Source organism: Leopardus geoffroyi, chromosome C1, assembly GCF_018350155.1.
Source record: "Leopardus geoffroyi isolate Oge1 chromosome C1, O.geoffroyi_Oge1_pat1.0, whole genome shotgun sequence".
Lineage (NCBI taxonomy): Eukaryota > Metazoa > Chordata > Mammalia > Carnivora > Felidae > Leopardus > Leopardus geoffroyi.
The window spans coordinates 78,521,496-78,542,599 of NC_059328.1; the positions used below are offsets into that span (position 1 = coordinate 78,521,496).

A 21,104-nucleotide genomic window follows, 5' to 3' on the forward strand; every position below is an offset into this window, starting at 1 on the left:
GATTTTAGGTTTTTTCCCCCTTCGATATATCTTTATTTGAACATATCTAATTATAAGCTGACTTTATTAACATGCTGACTTTATTAACATGCCTAACTTTTACCATTTTAACAATTTTTAAGCATACCATTCAGCAGCATTACATTCTGTGTTGTGCAGCCATCACTACTATCCATTTTCGTAACTTTCTCATCACCCCAAAAATGTCTGCATCTATTAAACACTAACTCCCCTTTCCCCTACACCCTTATCCCTTGTAACATCTGCTTTATTTCTGTCTCTTTGGATTTGTTATTCTAGGTACTTCCTATCAGTGGAAACATATTATGTATTGAGCTTATTTTACTTAGCATGTTTTCAAGGTTCATCCATATAGTACATCCATGTAATACTCCATTATAGTATTAGAATTTCATTTTATAGTTAAGTAATATCCATTGTATGTATGCTGCATTTTACTTTCATCTGTTTATAATGGTTATGAGCGTAGAGCCTACTTAAGATTTTTTTCTCTCCCTCTGCCCCTCTTCCTAGCTCAAACACTCTCAAAATAATAATAATAATAAAAATAATAATGGTCATGTTGTTTCTACCTTTTGGCTATTGTGAATAATACTGTTATGAACACACTGGTGTACAAATATCTGTTTGAATCTCTATTTATTTATTTACATTTATTTATTTTTGAGAAACAGACAAAGCATGAGCGGGGGAGGGGCAGAGAGAGAAGGAGACACAGAATCTGAGGCAGGCTCCGGGCTCTGAGCAAGCGGTCAGCACAGAGCCTGATGCGGGGCTCAAACCCACAAACTGTGAGATCATGACCTGAGCCTAAGTCAGACGCTCAACCGACTGAGCCACCCAGGCGCCCCATGAATCTCTTTAGTATATACCTAGAAGTGGAATTGCTGAATCATATGGTAATTCTGTTCAACTTTTCTGAGGAACTGCCAGAACTTTTCACAATGGCTGCACCACTTTACATTCCCAACAATGAGTTCCAATTTTTCCATATCCTTGCCAATACTTTCTTTTCAATTGCCATCCTAATAAGTGTGAACTGGCACCTTATGGCTCAGGTGTTACTTTTCATACTGACTACTACAAAGAGTCAAAATTTGCAATCTATCTTCAATAAATGTATATATTTTTAGTTTGGGTTCTACTGGTTGTTTTTTTGACCCACTTCTAAATTTATACCACAGATCGTCAACCAGAGGTGATTTCCATTCTCACTCCTCCTTACAGGGCACATCAGCAACAACTGGAGACCTTTTGGGTTGTCACAACTGAAGGAGGGGTGGTTACTGGAAATCTAGTGGGTATAAGCCAAGGATGCTACTAGACATCCCTATGATGTACAGGACAGCTTACTGCCACAATTTGGCCTCAAAAGTCAATAGTGTCAAGGTGGACAGACTCTGGATTATGACTATCTTGTCATATATCATAATATATAGCGAACTACTGCTTCTGAACTAAATGATATTAACATTGTGATAAGGATGCAGAAAGTATAACTTTCTTTTCACAATAGCACATTCAAATTAGATATCTGAATATATTAACTTAGTTGCTAATCAATCACCTAAAATGCAATGTGAGGGGCGCCTGGGTGGCGCAGTCGGTTAAGCGTCCGACTTCAGCCAGGTCATGATCTTGCGGTCCGTGAGTTCGAGCCCCGCGTCGGGCTCTGGGCTGATGGCTCAGAGCCTGGAGCCTGTTTCCGATTCTGTGTCTCCCTCTCTCTCTGCCCCTCCCCCGTTCATGCTCTGTCTCTCTCTGTCCCAAAAATAAATAAACGTTGAAAAAAAAAAATAAAAAAAAAATGCAATGTGAGATGAAAATATCACTATTAATATTTTCAAACACCATGTTTCTTGAAGAAAGTAACAAATCTAGGTATGTTACCTTTCACTAAATTGAAAAATATCATGTACCAGGCTCTGTGTTTGGCACTAATTATACATGGGTGGGCCAGGCAGATATGGTCCCTCTACCCACGGAACACAAACCTCATTAGTGAATATGTGATATTAAGCCACACATTTTTTAACAGTGTTTTCATGCCTCTCCCCTTTTAGGTTGAATTGTTTAAGGAAACAGAAATTCTTATAAAATGAAAAACTTTAATAATTGTTTAAAGCAAAGGCACAAGTAAACATTTCAGGTTATCATACAATGTTATAATAAGAAATTCCAACAGTAAAATGAAAAACATTACAATTGTGCATCTCTATAGTATATCTAATGCATTATTCTATCATCTTTTCTTTGGAGTGAAAAGAAAGGATAGGTACGGTACATCAATGAAAATGTGATGTAAAAAGTTGGATATAAATAGCATCCACTCCACTTTTAACCAGGAATTTTAATTTCAGGAAAATGAATTCAATTAAAATTAATTAGTTTAAAAAACTGTTTTGTTAATGATAGAGCAGCAATAACTTCCAGGCTAAAGTACACTTTTAATAAAGTAAATCAACGATTTCATAAACCATTAGCTGTTGATGTCTGGTACTACGCAATAATCAAGCTGGCCACAAAAGGGCTTTACCAAAATACGATTCATATACTTATTTTACTTTAAATCTGAAAATTTTAATGTATTATGTAAAAGATAAAGGAGAATATGGAACCAATTCATTTATGATGTTAGAAATAAAATACTTTAAAAGGCCTAGACTTTGTTTTCAAAGGCACTATCTGGAGAGTAACAAGCTGCAAGCTCTGAGCTAAGACAAAGTTGGTTTTTTTTCTTCCAAACTAGCCTGCCAGTTAATTGAGACTTGATGTCTCAATTAATCATCAAACACTGAGTATGTAATATCCATTAGGGAAGAAATTGTGCAATGTTTTATCTTTGACTGCTTTTTTCAGGAAGAAAAATTTACCAATGATTTTTAAAAGGCTGTTGAAATATTTGCTTGATTTAAAAGTTCTGTTTCATCACCTCAATGCAATTTCCACTTTATTCAGATCACCTGTAGCCTCTACCTTTAGCGTTTCAACCTAGATAGCAATGACATGAAGGTACCTATCCTGAGAGAGTACTTTTTTGTGTGAGTTTGTTATTTTATTCACTTTTTCCTCCCTGAATATTCTTCCAACTCTAGGTGTTTAACTGAGTAACATTTAAATGACACAAAGTACCAGAGACTAAATAAAATCTATCAAGAGAACATTTTCCAATACCTCAGAAGTCTTAATTTGAATGTCAAATTAGGGCATAGTAACCTATTGCATCCAAAAAACCAGGAAGATTTTAAACCTTTCTAAGGAGTATTTGAATCAAAGCTCTTGCATGAGACGATTGTTGTTTCTATTTTTTCACTGTCCAAATTATAAGAATATCAATGGATTAAGGTTTATTTACCATGATTCTTTTAAAACCTAATTCCTAACCAGAAAACAGTACTTAGAAAATGCTCTGAGAATATCTTTCAAATTTACCACAATTCTAGAAAGAGGTCCTTAAAGTCAAATTAAAATATTGACTCATTGAGGCATACCCTAAAGGTCAATACGCATGCTTGAAAGAACAGTGCTGGGATTCTGGAATTCTTCCCTGTCTTTCTCCATTTCCAAAGGTACAGACATCCTTCCAAAATTTTCGGTGGCATCAAAGACTTCATGATATAAAACAGCTGGAACATTTTCCATTTTGAATAGTTATGAGTTTAAGAATCACTAGGACATTTTAGGCTTCCAAACCATTAGTTCAACAGCAAAAGCAAATAGTTCAATCTTCTACTAAGACAAACTTAAGAATTAACCTACATTTTACAGTATCTAAACCAAGGGTCCACAGACTTTTTCTCTAAAGCGCCAGATAGTAGTTATTTTAAGGCTGTTTGTGCCATACAGTCTCCGTTGAAACTACCCAAGTCTGCCATGGTAGCACAAAAGCAGCCATAGACTATATGTAAATGGATAAGCATGGAGGTAAGGTCCAAAAAATTTTATGTATTGACACAATTTCATATGATTTTCATGTGACACAACGTTATTGTGTTTTTGATTTTTCTCCCCAAGTATTTAAAAATTAAAAACCACTCTTATTTTTGTGGGTCATGTAAAAACAGGAAGCTGGCTCAAATAGGCTCATGGGCTGTAGCTGCTGACCCTTGGTCTAGATCATTTAGATTTCTTAATGTGGGGGTCAAAGCAATCATGTAGCCATGACTCATCTCATTTTACCTGGGCATCAAGGCCTCTAGGCTAACAGTACTGAACCCCAAAAGAGAATCCCAAAAGCACCAGTTAGATGATTCTAGTAACAGTATCTACACTCATAAGCTGTGTAGAGTTTATGAGTGTTGATACTAATATCTATACATAGATATAGATCTATATATATTCAGGAAACATTTCAATCATATTGTCAGAAAAGTAGAGAATTGAGAAATCCATTAGCTAAGGCTTTTCAGCTTGGTGTCAGACATATCGATTAACATTTTGGCTCTGCTACTTACTAATTTGTGACCACAGGTAAATTAATCACTAGAATTTAACCTGGTGATACGGACAAAACAAGCATATTTTCAAGCTTGTTTCTCAAGCCTACAAAGGGCTTGCTGGAAAAGCCTACTTCGTGATATACCATAAGGCTTAACTCCTAGTTTTAGGTACAAAACTATTTTGTCTTTTCTACTCCATTCTGTCATATAAATTTTTTTCCTGCATGCAACATATTGTGCAAAGTTGCATCTCCATATATACAGAATTCTACTTTCCTCTTATCCTTGAAGGCCATTTTTTTCATAGGCTGCTGAAGAAAATGAGAGTGGAAAGCATCCAGTCAACACATTCTTGTTATCTTTACACAATCTAAGTGTAATTTGGTATTCCACCAATCTATCAATGACAGGCATTCAGATTTCTAGGAAAAAAGTCTAGACGATAAAAATGAAGAACTGGTAGGAAAGAATTCTTATGGCTTCATCTATGGATTAGTAACAAGAGAATCTGAAGATAATGCTTGTAGATTATTTGCAGATATAATTTTTGTGTATCTTGGACATCAGTCCATTGCTTAAATTATATTAAGTAGATATTAGCACTAAGTAATATGTGCTATAACCTCTTTAATCATGAAAAATTTATTAGTTATATACACATGAAGTAAAATATGTCACCAATAGTGTTTTTGAAGCAAGCATTAGTTAACTCATGAATCTGCTAGTGTTGAATACTAAGCAAAATACTAAAGCTATTAAAATATTAGTGTTTGGTTTCATTTTCAATTTTCTTTTAACCTATTATTTACAGAAGTCCTGTTAGAATGCTGAAGGCAGTCATTTTGCAACACATACATTCTCCATATAAAATGATGTTCAGTGCTGGGTGATACAGATGTATAAATATGGACAACACAATTTATTTGTAGTTAACCTACTACTCTGACCAGTAGGCAACACATGGAAGCATCATATGCACATAAAAGTTAGAAATTAAAACAAAACTTAAAACTCTCAAGACAGATGACCATAATTTTGTGTTTGCAAAATTATATGGAAAAAAAGCCTTTGTGGTTGGGAGCTTTCAGTGGCCCACTACTAAAACAGTAACTTTAACTGGAAAAAAAAATTCCCCCAACACAAAAACACAAGATAAATTATATGTATATCTTGGTCAAATGTTTACAGACAGCTGCTATGAAAACAAATTGATAAACATAATAATTTGTTGAATGAGCGTGAAATATTGCACAAAAGCAGTTTTGTCTGAAGAAAATCCAATTTTCCATTGTTCTGAACTTGAAAATGCTTCCCACATATAGACATAATTGAATTTTCTAAATAAGAAACATTAATATTCAGTAATACTGTTAGAATCTTATTTTTCCCATTAACCATATTCCAGTCTACTTTATGGCAATGGTAAGTCAGTGGTGAAGATTTGGCAACGATAAAAAGGCAGACTGTAAAATATATATGTATATATATATATATATATGTATGTATGTATGTATGTATGTATGTATATACGTATATACATATGAAACAGACATGTTCCAAAAACCCTTAATCATATGATAACCGGTCCCTTAAAAAACCCCACAGTCTAGTTCACAGTGATGGTCAGACAGTGGTTGAGTACGACTCTTTTCTTGGGGACTGCTCCTTTCGAGCCACTTGGTTGCTGTCTCTGGTCTCCAGCACACTGTCTTCTGTTTCGCTTTCACTACCATCTGCCACAGCGGGGTCCAAAGACGTTGGGCCAGCTTTTCTGTGCAAAGGAAAACCAACACCACTCTCCTGTAAAGAATTATCTATAAAATCTTCATCAGAGGAATGGAATGATTCATCATCTCCTATTAAATGGTTGACAATGTGGATTCCATCAAAAGGAGGCTGGCCTGAGAAGACCCTCTGTCCTTTTAGGCACCTGAGCTGTCAAAACAAAATCCAAGTTAATATTCTCAACTGGAGGAAACACAAACACCAAGAAAGCAAATGTTCCATGTTTTTTTTTTTAAAAAAATTTTTTTTTTTCAACGTTTATTTATTTTGGGGACAGAGAGAGACAGAGCACGAACGGGGGAGGGGCAGAGAGAGAGGGAGATACAGAATCCGAAACAGGCTCCAGGCTCTGAGCCATCAGTCCAGAGCCCGACGCGGGGCTCAAACTCACGGACCGCGAGATCGTGACCTGACTGAAGTCGGACGCTTAACCGACTGCGCCACCCAGGCGCCCCCAAATGTTCCATGTTTAAAAGAGAAGATGCCTTGATTTCTTTTCCATTTATATATAAAATAGTTACTACTAATTTTTGAGTGCCTCCTATATGTTATGTAATGGGCATATAACTTATTTTAATTGAATGATCACAACAGTCCTATGTGGTAGATTTCATCATCCCCATTTAGATATTAGGAAATGTAAACTCAGGTAGAATAACTTGCTGAGGACATATTTCAACAACTAACACAACATGGACAATCTTGTTACTGTCCCTGGATTATTTTGAGGTAAATCCCAGACATTCTGTCAGTTTACCTGTAAATATTTCAGCATGCATCTCTAGAAGATATGGACTTAAAGACCATACTATGAACTATCATACACGCTGACTTTTGAGAGCGTGACTCCATAATTGTTACAAAAGATGAAAATTTGCTATGAGTCTCCATCCTATTATAATATCCCAACGACAACCAAAGACTCACTCAGGGCAGGAATGCTTCGTCCCACTAGTGAGATTTCTCTCTGCATGGGAGGAATGTCAGTAATATATCATTTTGCCTTCTCTCCCCTACTCGTCCTTAGGGAGAAGGAGCAACTTCTCTCATGAGGCAAGAGGGGAGAAGAATGACATGTATCGCTCACCTATTTCTCTTCTCTTTCCACCTTTCAGATCCAACTTCTGGCTATCCCAGGAGTTTCACACAGCCAGACCTTCACATGGGAAGGGCTGTGGATGTTATATGCTACCTGTTACTGGGTGGGAAAGTCTAATTCTAGAGCTCAGCAATGAAAAACCCATTGTTGTCATGCTTCTAAACCACATTTTCCAAAACCAGCTTTATCAGGATTAGAAGTGATTTCTTTGTATTATCTCCCACTTCTTTGCCTAAGTTCTCACAAATTCCCAAATCCACAACCATGGATCCTACCATTTCTACTACCATATAATTGAGACATCAGCCCTGTTCTCAAAAGCTGAGGTTTTAAATATGAAATTTAATGTTGATATTGTCAGTTGTTTTATTTCTCACACACCATGCATTTTCTCCTACAATAGAGCAGAAGAGTTAAAAACATTAAGAGAAAAAAACTATCAAAATCTACCTTGACTTGCAAGAATTTTTGCTGAAATACATCCCATGCCTTCTACCCTTACCATTACTATCAACCTTCAACTTTGTTTCTCAGGGACAATTTCCTGGTCACTTGCTATCTTTCAAATCTTAAGATAAAGCCTATGTGAAATATTCAGGAAATGTTACATATACTTTCAAAACTAACGGTTCTGAGAGTAAAGAGATTACAGCCTTGCCATAACACCTCCCAGCTTCCCCGACAGACTTCCAGGAAGAAGTGAAGAAACCTCAGCACTTCCCTGCTGGTGTGGGAACAATGGGAAACAAGAGGGATGCTGAGACTCAGTACAGCAATGTCTGCCTCAGGCAAACCTTCAACCACAAAGGAAGTCCTATGCCCTAAATCAAGAGAACGAAATTACAGTGAGGTACAGTGTAATTTAAGTAATACCTTTTCCCCTGGCAGAGCAGAAAGTTTTTAGGGAAACTAAAAGTTGTAAGTTTTTAGGGAAAGGGCACAGAGCACCACAAAGACCTCCCCTTAACTGTGATACCCACTGCATTACTACAACTGCCACGTTCTGATGCAATATCCTATCACCATATTGCAACACATGATTTATAGCTCCAAGTGTTAAATTATGTCAGTTAATCTCTTCCTTTCTTTTTTCCCAGACCCTTTTGAAGAAATAATATGGAACATGTGTCTTCCTTTTCCCTGGCTGTTACAAAAGGAGTGTGGCAGAGGAACCGCAACTTCCCAATTGTTTGGAAAGCTGTAGCTCTAACAAAATTTATTGCATTTAAAAAACTACAGCCTCATATCAGATGTAATAAGTGACCTCAAGCATTATATAAAACTAACTCCAGGTTGAAGGGTTATTTCCTCAATGTCAAGGGGATGCAATTAAAGCTTCTTTACTTGAGAACTGCTAATAAAGAATAACAACAGCATAAAGGAATTTTGGAGAGAAGAAAAAGGTGAAGGTAAGGGACTGTCTGGTAAAACTGAAGCTATCCCTTAGTTATAACCTGGACCTAGGAGTGTGCACACTGGTTCTGAGAGGGACAAGGCCTGTATAGGCCCTGAAAGTGGACATTTAGGCAAGGAATTCCAGGGTACTGAGAACCCATAATGCACTCTATAAGGGCCTGAACTTCAGGTCAGGATGTCCTGGGGGAATCCTCATCCCATGAAGAGAGGTTTGGCTGGAGGAAGGCCAGAGCTGGGCCTTCTAAAGTGTAAAATCTTGGGTGTCTGGATCTAAGAGCTGTACTGCTGATCCTTATCACAAGACTTTCAGAGCTAATTATATTTAAACAACAAAAACCAGACTATTAATCTTTTAAACCCCACTCCCCCCAAAAAACTTCCATGGATATTATTATTATTGGTATAAAATTAGATTAGCAAAGCTCAATATTCAGTCCACTGATCATCTGCATCAGGATAACCAAGGGTGATTATTAAAAATGCAGAATCTCGGGGCGCCTGGGTGGCGCAGTCGGTTAAGCGTCCGACTTCAACCAGGTCACGATCTCGCGGTCCGTGAGTTCGAGCCCCGCATCAGGCTCTGGGCTGATGGCTCAGAGCCTGGAGCCTGTTTCCGATTCTGTGTCTCCCTCTCTCTCTGCCCCTCCCCCGTTCATGCTCTGTCTCTCTCTGTCCCAAAAATAAATAAACGTTGGGAAAAAAAAAAAAAAATGCAGAATCTCTCCCCAGATCTAAGGAATCAAAATTCTGAGAATGAAACATTTTTTACAAACATCTCAGAAGATCTTGATACCTCAGTTTGAGAATCACTGTGGTAGATCTTCGGCTCAAACCAAATGGGCCTGAGTGAGAAAGGAGATGATTTACCTGAAATGGAACTCTTAATTATTCACAATAAAAGACCTTCTAAACCATGAACAACTGCCTATGTGGGTGTGGTATATAGAAATGGACACCATCTTTCAGTAGTACAACCAAGCTGTTCTGAGCCAACTCCACTATGTGGTGGTTGAAACAAGAAGCTGTCTGTTTAGTTTATGTGCTGACAAAGTGAGCACAAAGAGCAGTTCACTTAAATGCCTTCTCCTGAAACTTTCTCCTGCTATAGGGTAAGGTTTGGCAGCGTATATGTTCAAAAGACCAGAATAATTCTGATGCACATCACGGAGTAAGGACCACTACCTGATAGGCAGTGTTTTGCTTGGTTGGCTTTGCTTGCTCTTTTGGGTCAGTCATGGGATGAGGAATCTGACAAAAGCTATGGACTCACTCTCTGTCTTGAAACGTACACATACGTACTTTAGCATACCCTTCTGTGGCCCCTTGTCTTTTCTAATTTTTGGTTAAAGGCTGTTGGAACGTCACTATAAAACAACAACAAAACATAACTTTATGAAATGCCAGTAACACACTCCTATTGTGAAAAAGATTTAAAAAGTATTATTTTTCAAGGTGAAATTAGAAATAGGTTTTAAAGTCACTGAATGTGAACGGAAGTACTTTTCAGATTCACCAAGGAAATAGAAGCACCAGGAACCTTTGGAATTTTAAGCAAAGGGACTCTTCTCTGGTGATCTTAGTATTTCCCCCAGAGAAGGCTCTCAGCTAGATCACAGTCAATGAACCCTACCCAGGCATTCAGGACTTCCTGCCAGCTTAAGTTCTCCAGGCCTAGAATTTGAGCAGGGAGTCAAATGTTAGCAGACATTTGGGGGGTGGGTGGGAGGGGAAGCATCTAAGAGATGCTGGGGGTAGGGGGAGAGGCAACTAGGAGGAAACAGACTATCTGGGGAAAAGAAAACTCTTTAAAAATCATTTATTTCCTCTGAAGAAACTGCTTCCATGTAAAACAACAACAACAAAAACAAAAAACAAAAAACAACCTCAGGATAGGCTAAAAAAAAGAGGTTTCAGACATGTATTTCTCTGACCTGAAAGACATGAGCTTTGAGATTAAAAAAGCCTGTCAAGTATCCATCACAGTGGATAAAAGTACACTTATACCATGGTACCTCACAATGAGATTTCAGGACACTGGGAACAAAGAAAAGATAAAGCATCCAGCCAAAAACAAAACCATTTTTTAATATAAAAGATTAAGAATCACAATGATATTAATTTCTCAACTGTAAAGACAGTAGAGCAGGTTCTTTATAATTCTAAGAAAAAATTTCCAATATGTATTTTACAAAATTGTAATTATCTTAAAAAATGTCTTAAATACTGGGAATAAGTTAGTGGACTCCTGTGTTGTCATCACCTAGCTATTTGGAAGCAAATGAAAAAGGATTTTTATTTTTATATATTTTTTTCTTAATAAATATGATCACATTTATTTTCAATAGTTTTTATTCTGCTACCAGGAATATTTGAGCATGCCTACTATATATAGCCTTGGCCAGCATGACCATTACACATTTTCCTCCATTATAAGAGGCACTATTATTGTCATTGTGTTTCTTTGACTACTGCTGGGATGGTTGAGATTCTCTTTTGTTTTCTTTTTATTCCAGTATAGTTAACATACACTGTTAAGGTGTTAATATAGCGATTCAGCAATTCCATACATCACTCAGGGCTCATCACAATAAGCCCTTAATCTCCACTCCTCCATCCCCATCACCTCTTTTACCCATCCCCTAACCCACCTCTCCTCTGCTAACTATCAGTTTGGTCTGTATAGTTAAGAGTCTCTTTCTTGGCTTCTCTCTCTCTAGAAAAAGGATTTTTAAATAACTTTGGCCTACTGAACTAGAAGATGTTTTAGAAAAATATAATACATAATCTAATTCTGTCCTTCAGATTACTTTATTCTTACACATGAGTACATAAAATAACAAGTTTACTGTGTAATAAAATGTTTCCTTCTAATGAATGCCTTCTAATTTCTATAACATTTAAAAATAACTTGGGATTTTAGGCATTAAGTAGATTTGCCATTTGCCAAATATCAGTTAAAAGAACCAAAACCTACCACAGAGATGATGTGACAGACTATTCAACTCGGTGAGTCACTCTGGAGTCCTTACTTCTGTCAGAAAGTTGGTGATGTTAAGAGCATCCTTTGACTTCCTAATTCTTTAGACCAACAATTTATAAATTGTGTTATGTGTAAGAACCACTTGGGAATATTATATTAAAAATGTGTAGATACTTGGGCCCTCTTCTCAGACACCTGGATTCAGCAGGTGGGGCTCTGGAATCTGTATTTTAAACAAGTACCTCAGATAATTCTGAATAGGATGATCCATAGATCACATTTTGAGAGACACTGGTCTAAATGGATCATACTTAGGGATGTACTATATTAGAATCATGTTAAGAAAATCTGGTATGGATAAATAAATTTGAACTTAAGATGTTCTTATTAATTTATCACTGCCATCATCACAATGACCACTGTTGAATTTTAAAAATATGATGGCCTGATCTGGACACACAAACAAGTAGGGGGGAAAAAAACCATAAAAATACAAAGAACTATGAGGGTAGTAAATATTTTAAGATATGACACTTCACCATCTAGTTTCAAATCTGCTTCCCATGGGGTGTTTCAGGGGATTCATCACTAAGGAACACCATCCAGTTTTAGACATTCCAACATCTCTGTCTATATTAAAGTGAGACACCATGTGTGTTTATAAAACAGAGTCAGAACCTTCTCTTCTTTTCCTCCTATCAAATGTCAACCTTTAAGTTAAAATTTTATTCTGAGGATCAGCTTCATATCCAGGTGACAGACAATACCTTTTAAAGGATAATATGTCCAACCTTAGGAGTATAGTTCTAGCTTTACAGGCCTTGATAGAAAAAATATTTCTTAATACAACTCAACAGTCATACGAGAGAAACACACATAGGTGACTGTATCTGTAGGAGGGCGTGAGGAAGCATTTTGTTACAATAAGATATAATTTGCAATCAGTGAGGACAATGCTACAATAAGATACCTCTAATACACTTTGATGTTTTTTATCTAGATTAGTAATTTTAGGCTGATTTCTGCAACACAAAATTAACATTTTAAAATAAAGCTTAAATTTAAAGAATGTCTTTCTTTTTTAACAGAATCTATTTTTTTTTTAAGTTTATTTTTATTTATTTTGAGACAGAGATAGAGAGCAAGTGAGGGAGGAGCAGAGAAAGAGGGAGACTGAATCCCAAGCAGGCTCTGCACTGTTAGCACAGAGCCTGATGTAGGGCTCAAACTCCCAAACTGTGAGATCATGACTTGAGCCGAAGTCCAGAGTCAGATGCTTAACTGACTGAGCCACCCAGGCACACCTAAATTTAAAAAAATTCTGTTTGGAATTTCATGTATTAAAAATGATTAGGTACTACTGCCAATGTTTTCAAAAACATCCCCATGATTATCTTATCAGACCTTGGTACTACCACTGTTAGTCTACTGCTTCTTTTGGGTCTAGGCTCTATCATCAGAACAGCAGAAAAGTTTTACTGTAATTGTGCTCCAGTTTTAGACAGGTCTCAAAGTCTGTATCCAAGGAAACTCAGGAGCTTTAACACACATGCAATGAAATATACCTTTAAGAGTGGAATCCTTTCCAGGTCTTTAAGTAGGGTCCTGATTTCTCTCTGAATACCTGAGTCTGTATCAATTATTTTTTCTGGTTAGAAAGTATCACACGGATGGGGCGCCTGGGTGGCGCAGTCGGTTAAGCGTCCGACTTCAGCCAGGTCACGATCTCGCGGTCCGTGAGTTCGAGCCCCACGTCAGGCTCTGGGCTGACGCTCAGAGCCTGGAGCCTGTTTCCGATTCTGTGTCTCCCTCTCTCTCTGCCCCTCCCCCGTTCATTCTCTGTCTCTCTCTCTGTCCCAAAAATAAATAAAACGTTGAAAAAAAAAAATTAAAAAAAAAAAAAAAAAAAAAAAAAGAAAGTATCACACGGTATCACACATCAGAAAAGCCCCATTAGAGAGGTGAAGTATGTGCTCAAAATATGGAGGCAATAGACAGCATAGTAGGTCTGAGGAACTGTTAAAGCAGTTTAATATCAGGCTCTTAGGGATGTGTGAAGATGGGGGATGTGACATACAGGAATCTTAAAGGCATATTGTTAAGTCAAAGAAGTCAATCTGAAAAGGCTACATTAGGGGCGCCTGGGTGGCTCAGTCAGTTAAGCGTCCGACTTCAGCTCAGGTCACGATCTTGCGGTCCGTGAGTTCGAGCCCCGCATCGGGCTCTGGGCTGATGGCTCAGAGCCTGGAGCCTGTTTCCGATTCTGTGTCTCCCTCTCTCTCTGCCCCTCCCCCGTTCATGCTCTGTCTCTCTCTGTCTCAAAAATAAATAAACGTTAAAAAAAATTAAAAAAAAAAAAAAGGCTACATTAGTGTATGATTCCACCTATATGACATTTTGAAAAAGGCAAAATTATCGAGACAGTACATAGATCAGTGGCTGCCAGAAGTTCAAAGGGAGGGAGGGAATGAATAGGTAGAGAACAAAGGGTTGTTAGGCAGTGCAACTATTTTGTATGACAATGTAATGGCAGACACGTATCATTAAACATTTGTAAAAACCCACAGAATGTACAGTCCAAACAGTGAACCCTAATGTAAATATGGACTTCAGGAATGTATCAATATTGGCTTATCAGTTATAACTTATATATGACACTAGCACAAGATGTTAATATCAGAGGAAACTAAGGGAACCCATTGAAGGAGAATATTCCTGCATTTTCTGGTCAATTTTTCTGTAAACCTAAGACTGTCTTCCATAATAAAGTCTATCAACTAAAAAAACTAGATGTTCTGTGATTTTTTTTGTGGCTACTATACTTATAATATCTAAACTGCTTGAGAAAACTCTGAGACTATGTCTGTTCCAAGAAAATGTTTAGGCTCATGTTTTGTGTGTGTGTGTGTTTGCTTTGTTTGTTTTTACAGATTTTATATTTAGGTAATCTCTATACCCAGTGTGGGACTTGAACTCACAACCCTGAGATCAAGATTTGCATGCCTTACCAACTGAGTCAGCCAGGCTCCCCTAGACTCTTTTTTTTTTTTTTTTTTTTTTTAAGATAAAACACAGTAAAGCACATGGATTTTAAGTGTACAGGTTGATAAATTTTTACTTATGTATATGCCCATATAACTACCACCCAGATCAAGATATAAAACATTTCCAGTACCCCAGGAGGCCCCCTTGTGTCCTCTCCTCACCTGGGGATTACCTTCAAAGGTAACCACTATTCTGACATCTATCACCAAAGAATAGTTTTGCCTGTTCTCGGACCTAATATAAAGAATCATATAGTATATACTCATTTGTGTCTGGCTCCTGTTACTCAACATTATGTCTGTGAGATTCACCCATGATGGCATGGATAGCAAAGTTCATTCTTTTTCATAATATTCCATTATGTAAATATGTCACAATTTATTTATTCATCTTATGTTAATGGCCACTTGTGCTGTTTCCAGCCTATTACATATAATGATGCTATGAATATTCTTAGGTTTTTTTTGATGAATATAAGCACTCATTTCTCTTGAGTATATACCCAGGAGTATAACTGCTGGGTCATAGAGAATATGTGCATTAAGCTTTAGTAGATATTTCCAAACTATTTTTTAAAGTGTTGTGACATAAGCTCTTTAATTTCTGCAAGAGAACTTTGCCTTACTTTCTGCCAGGTTGGTTGTCAAAGCAAATTAATGGCCCCTTAACTGATCATACTGAATAACTTCATTATAGATTCTTAGTAGTGGTGGTACAAGTTAGTAAAAGCACTTCTGAAAATGGTTTGACAGTATTTACTAAAGTTGAACATCTATATATCCTATACCTAGAATAGCTAAAATTACAGTTTGCTTGGCACAGTCCTAGATTATACCTGCTGCCACAATGTAATTATTACTGGTATCCTATCTTCATTCTCAAAAGTGCCCTGGTTTTAACAATAAATTGTAACAGTCACCCAGCAATCCCATTCCTAAGCGTATGAACAACAGAAACAAGTATAATCCAGACTTGTAATAGGGTTCATGGCAATTTTATTCATAATAATGCCCAATGGAAATAACCCAAATGTTTATAAACAATAGTATGATTAAATAAATTATGGTATATTCATACAATGAGACACTATACAGCAACAAAAATGAACGAACAGATTACTGCTGCAGGGAACAACATGGATAAAGCTCACACTGTTTAGCAAAAGAAGCCAAACACAAACAAATGCATTCTGTGTGATTTCATTAGTATAAGGTTAAAAACTAGTCAGTAAGTGGGAAGAATGACAAGAAGACTTCTGAAATGCTGGCATGTTCTAGTTCTTGATCTAGGTGGTAGTTAAATGGGCACATTCATTTTTGTGATAATTTATCAAGCTAGACACTCATGATTTGTATATTTTTCTGTAGATATCTTATATTTAAAGAAAAATATCTATTAAATAGAAGCCTAAGAAATAATATCTATGGGGCGCCTGGGTGGCGCAGTCGGTTAAGCGTCCGACTTCAGCCAGGTCACGATCTCGCGGTCTGTGAGTTCGAGCCCCGCGTCGGGCTCTGGGCTGATGGCTCGGAGCCTGGAGCCTGTTTCCGATTCTGTGTCTCCCTCTCTCTCTGCACCTCCCCCATTCATGCTCTGTCTCTCTCTGTCCCAAAAATAAATAAACGTTGAAAAAAAAAATTTAAAAAAAAAAAAAAAAAAAAAAAAGAAATAATATCTATGGAAGACTGCTGGAAAGGCATATAATTGTCACTAGTATTTCTGAATTCTATTTTGGGATCTCACCAATCACTAATTATGTATTTGAACTCCACTGCTTTAGTCCATTATACAATTGCTCTTACTTAGATGTTAGGCCATTAGCCTAACACCTTCCTATTCAGTTCATTTTTCTACCCCAATGGCAGACCAGTAAAAGAAATGTATTTCAAAGTTAAGAAAGAGGAAGAGAAGAATTGGTTTGGTTTTGTCTTACTAAAACCATGAATCTTCAGTATGTTATGTTCCCTGCTTTGTACTAGCTACCAAATATGTGGCTCACATTGATACCATATGCATTTCTGTGTGCTAATATGAATGTTGATTTTACTAGATTTTGCCTTAGAACTAATTTTTTTTAACTATCAGAGTGAAGCATCCGATACTGCTATTTTTGTAAATGAAAGTCAAGTATCAGCAATTTAATTTGGTTTGATTAACCTAATATCCAGTTATTTCTGTATTATGTATATTCATGCAAACTGCCTCAAAATCTGTGGGGGAACAAAGCATTTTCCATGGTAAATACTAAATTTCTTAGTTTCAATTATTTGTTTAGTTGTATTCTATATTTTATTTTTTTTAATAGTTTAGTTGTATTCTAAGCATAAGGTCATCATGTGGTGAGCACAGCATAATGCATACAGAAGACGAATCACCATGCTGCACACCTGAAACTAATGTAACATTGTGTGTCAACTATACCCAAATTAAAAGCAAAGCAAAACAAAACAATATTTGTGGTAGATAATACAGGTGAATGGTTTCATGACCATTCATGAAAGAAAAGATTTCCTAGATAGGCCACAGGCTGCACTAAGCATAAAGACAGAAAAAATAAATCGAGCCTTATTAAAATGAAGAACTTCTCTTCATCAAGGACACCTTCAAGAGAGTAAGATGTCAAGAATAGAATGGGATTAATACTAGCCATATTTATCACTAAAAAGCTTTATGTAGGATACATAACTAATTCTCATATGTTAATAATAATCATAAAAAGACAATCTGAAAAAACAGGCAAAAGTTCTGACTAGCCAATTCACACAAAAGATAGCCAAATGGCCAACAAATACATGAAAAGGTGCACAACATCACTATTCATCAGGAAATGCAAACTGAAATCACAACATGATATGTATACATAATGACTAAAATAAACCACTGACAATATCAAGTGCTGGTGAAAATGAAGAGCAACTGCTGTGTACGTAAGCTTTTACAACTTAAAAAAACTCTGGTATTATCTCCTAAGAAATGGACTTACACATCCTCTATGATGTCCACTCTTAAGTAAAGACCCAACAGAAATACCTAAAAATGTTCATCATGTAAAAGAATGTTTACAGCAGCATTATTTGGTAGTTCCATGAACTGGAAACAGCACAAATGTGCATTAATAATAAAAAAAATGGGTTATTTATTTTTATAATGGGATGCTATACAAAAATAAAAATGAACTATAGCCACATTAAAATAAATTACAAACACAAATAGCCTAATATTAAAGAGTATATTCTGTATGATTCTCTTTAAATAGTTAAAAAAAAAGTTCAAAAACAAAAAAATTTTCAAAGTTCAGTGATAGGTAACACAAAGTTCATTAAACTTACTCTCCCTGCATTTGTCAATGTTTGAACATTTCCATGATAAAAACACGTTAAAAAAAAGTTCATCAATGAAAACTGCTTCCAAATTCATTTGTAGCTGACTTTTTTTTTTTTTTTTAAATTTTAGAGAGGAGAGAGAGAGATAAAGAACAAGCACATCCCTGTGCATGTGTGAGCCAAGGAAGAGCGAGGGGAGAGGGAAACAGAATCTTAAGCAGGCTCCATGCTCAGCGAAGAGCCCCAAGTGGGGCTTGATCCCATGACCCTGGGATCATGACCTGAGATGAAATCAAGAGCCTGACACTCAGCCTACTGAAACACCCAGGTGCCCATGTAGCTGACCATTTTGATAAGCAGTTATACTCACCATAACAAAACCTCCAAATAACCCAATGACAAAAAACAAAAAAATAAAAACTGCTTCCTTTACATTTAAAAGTATTTCTTTTTTGCTTTCCGGTATTATTTTGATATTAATAGTTTAAAATATTACCATTTTTATAACATATTTGATGCAACAGGTATATATATTTGAGTGTATTATTTACAGATTAAGTTTTTCCAAGTTACAATTAAGTATTTAAAACTAGCAGTGTCCGGAAAAATACGAAACAAAACGTTGCTGTACATATATTCTACCTCTTCTGTTAGCCTTTGATGATGGAGACGGTTTCCTGATCATTTTTGTATTCGAGAACTCAGCATTCTGACTTGACAAGAGTGGGCACATAAGAAATATAAATGAACTACACTAAAAAGATGGCTGGGTTCTTGAGAAAGTTCTTACATACTAATTATTCATCCCATCCTTTGTGAATAAGAATATTAATAAGCAGACCGAGGGGTGTGTCAATATACAAAGACCCCAATAATGTACTGTTTCTTACCTGATATGGACTGCTTCATCATGTTATGCATGAAGAGACAGAGTAAAAAAATAAAAACATGTAGAATTCATTTAAATAATACTTAAGACATTATGACATACTCATTACAACTTAAAAAGCTAACAAAATCTTAACCTCTCACTAGCTTCAAAGAGATAGAATTTTAAGATTTCTCTGCATGTATTCAACAATGCTGACCCAAAGAAAGTATATAGCAATTAGAAAAAGAAAGTGGTAAGATATTATACAACTTATGAAGAATACAGCATAAGATGCTGTATAGCTAATAAGAAAACAGGAAACTGTCATGTTCATAGTCTGATGAATGTAGGTTTTGACAGGAAACAGCAGAGTTTCTAACTGCATGATCGTAAAAATTCAAACACTAAAAAAGAATATTAAGAACTACTATAGCTATTTCACATAAAGACTATTAGTAAAATTTGAAAGCCAAGAGAAGAACCTGCAGGAATGAATACCCTGAAGGCCCAAAGGACTTCAATAATCATTAAGGAAACACAAGTATTAAAAGAATTTCTCATTAGTCTACTTCATTAGCTAAACTTTCACAGGTTAAGATAGAAGTTTCTTTTGTAAAACAGAGAAGTGTCATTGCTTTAGAGATCTGTAGCCTTTAAATAGAACTTCCTAATAAATAATAGAGAAATCTGTGCTGAGAAATCTGATCACCTGGGTTAGTGTCCATGTGGACAGAGGACACATGTTCTTTGTGTGTTTGCTTGCTTTCAGTAATTACACTGGTAGCTTTTAAAAGTTTGGGTTGATTTTTACAGTTGATTTTAAAGAGACACCATAGTTTATCCTTTCTCAATTTTAATGTGTAGGAGTAAGAGAATTAATAATAAACCCTTATATTTATATGATGTTTTACAGTTAAAAGTGCTTCCATGCATATTATTTCAGGTCAAAAAAACTTTCCCCTGTGTGTGACTGGAGGCTGAATTGTACAGACAACTACCACTTTTTGAGATTCAAAAGAATAAGAAAGGCTGTACTGAGTGTTCTGAAAGACAATCAGTCCACAACAAAGTGGAAAAAAGTCATCCACACACCAAAAAAAACCCCTAACCAAATGAACTTTGATCACTACTAGACAGGGTTTAAACCATTTAAGTGAGTCATGTGATACCAAGTGAACTGCAAAACAGATGCAGTAAGTTTCCAAGACTGAGTCATATCAGATTATAAAAGCTCCTATTTGTACATTTGGGTTTATATAATCAATCTTTGTAAAACATTGAGCTATTGCTGTTACAGTTAATGTAACATTTCTGCAAGTGATGTATAAGATATAAAATTTTAAATAACTATAAATTATTCTTTATATGAGAAGATGGACATAAAGTTCAATAATCACAAAGATTTCTATTTCTAAGTTCTAGAGGCTTTACTTTTTTACTCCAAAGTTTAATCAGTAATTTTGTTGAAATCCTTATATAATATTTTAATAGTTTAAGTTTTCAAAATGTAAAAGGGGAATGATATGCTAAATTCTCAATTATCAGCTTCTTTCAAAAATGAATTGTACATATGACAAAGATTAAAACTAGCCATAAGCACACAAACCAAAAGATTTCCAGTGAATCAGAACAGGAAACCAATAAAAGTGATCAATTGGAGGTCATGACTTTTTGATCATTGTACTACATAGGCAAGAGGAAAAATTCAGACCCACAGTACTTAAAAGTAGATTAAGTTTAAAATTCAAGAGTTGTATTGAAATAATACAAAACAGACAATGCTGAAAATTGTTTTGGCTTTATGCTGAGTAAATTACTTTTAAATACCAGATAAAACACTTAAAGTTAAAAAAAAAAAAACATAGAGTCTGTGTTAAATATATAAAATGCAATAGTTAAAACTCATTCTTTCAGAAGCAAAGAAAAAAAATGTACCCACAATAATAAGTGAAAAAGGTGGAAAGCAAAGTTTGGCACTGAAGAAAATTATATTCTGCATTTGTTACCAGAGAAGGAGAGAGGGAGAAGAAACAGGTCATTTACAAAGAACGCTTAGTCCCTCTATACTGTATACTTAGATTTATCCAGTATACTATGGCAAACAAAATGAAACTGCATTGCCCTC

At 35.9% G+C, this 21,104-nt stretch overlaps 1 protein-coding gene across 14 annotated transcripts in view; it reads right to left on the reverse strand.

Moving 5' to 3' along the window:
- Positions 1 to 2,109: 2,109 nt before the first annotated feature.
- The window catches only part of EVI5 (ecotropic viral integration site 5), a 244,123-nt gene continuing 225,128 nt past the window's right edge, over positions 2,110 to 21,104 (reverse strand). For 11 of the 14 annotated variants that reach the window (XM_045478298.1, XM_045478293.1, XM_045478297.1 and 8 more), the window contains one exon: positions 2,110 to 6,395. In XM_045478298.1, coding sequence (XP_045334254.1) covers positions 6,084 to 6,395 — 312 coding nt within the window. In that variant the 3' untranslated portion in view covers positions 2,110 to 6,083. Of the gene's footprint in view, positions 6,396 to 18,998; positions 19,012 to 21,104 lie in introns of all 14 variants that reach the window. The other 3 variants (XM_045478300.1, XM_045478299.1, XM_045478301.1) reach the window with 3 other exon arrangements.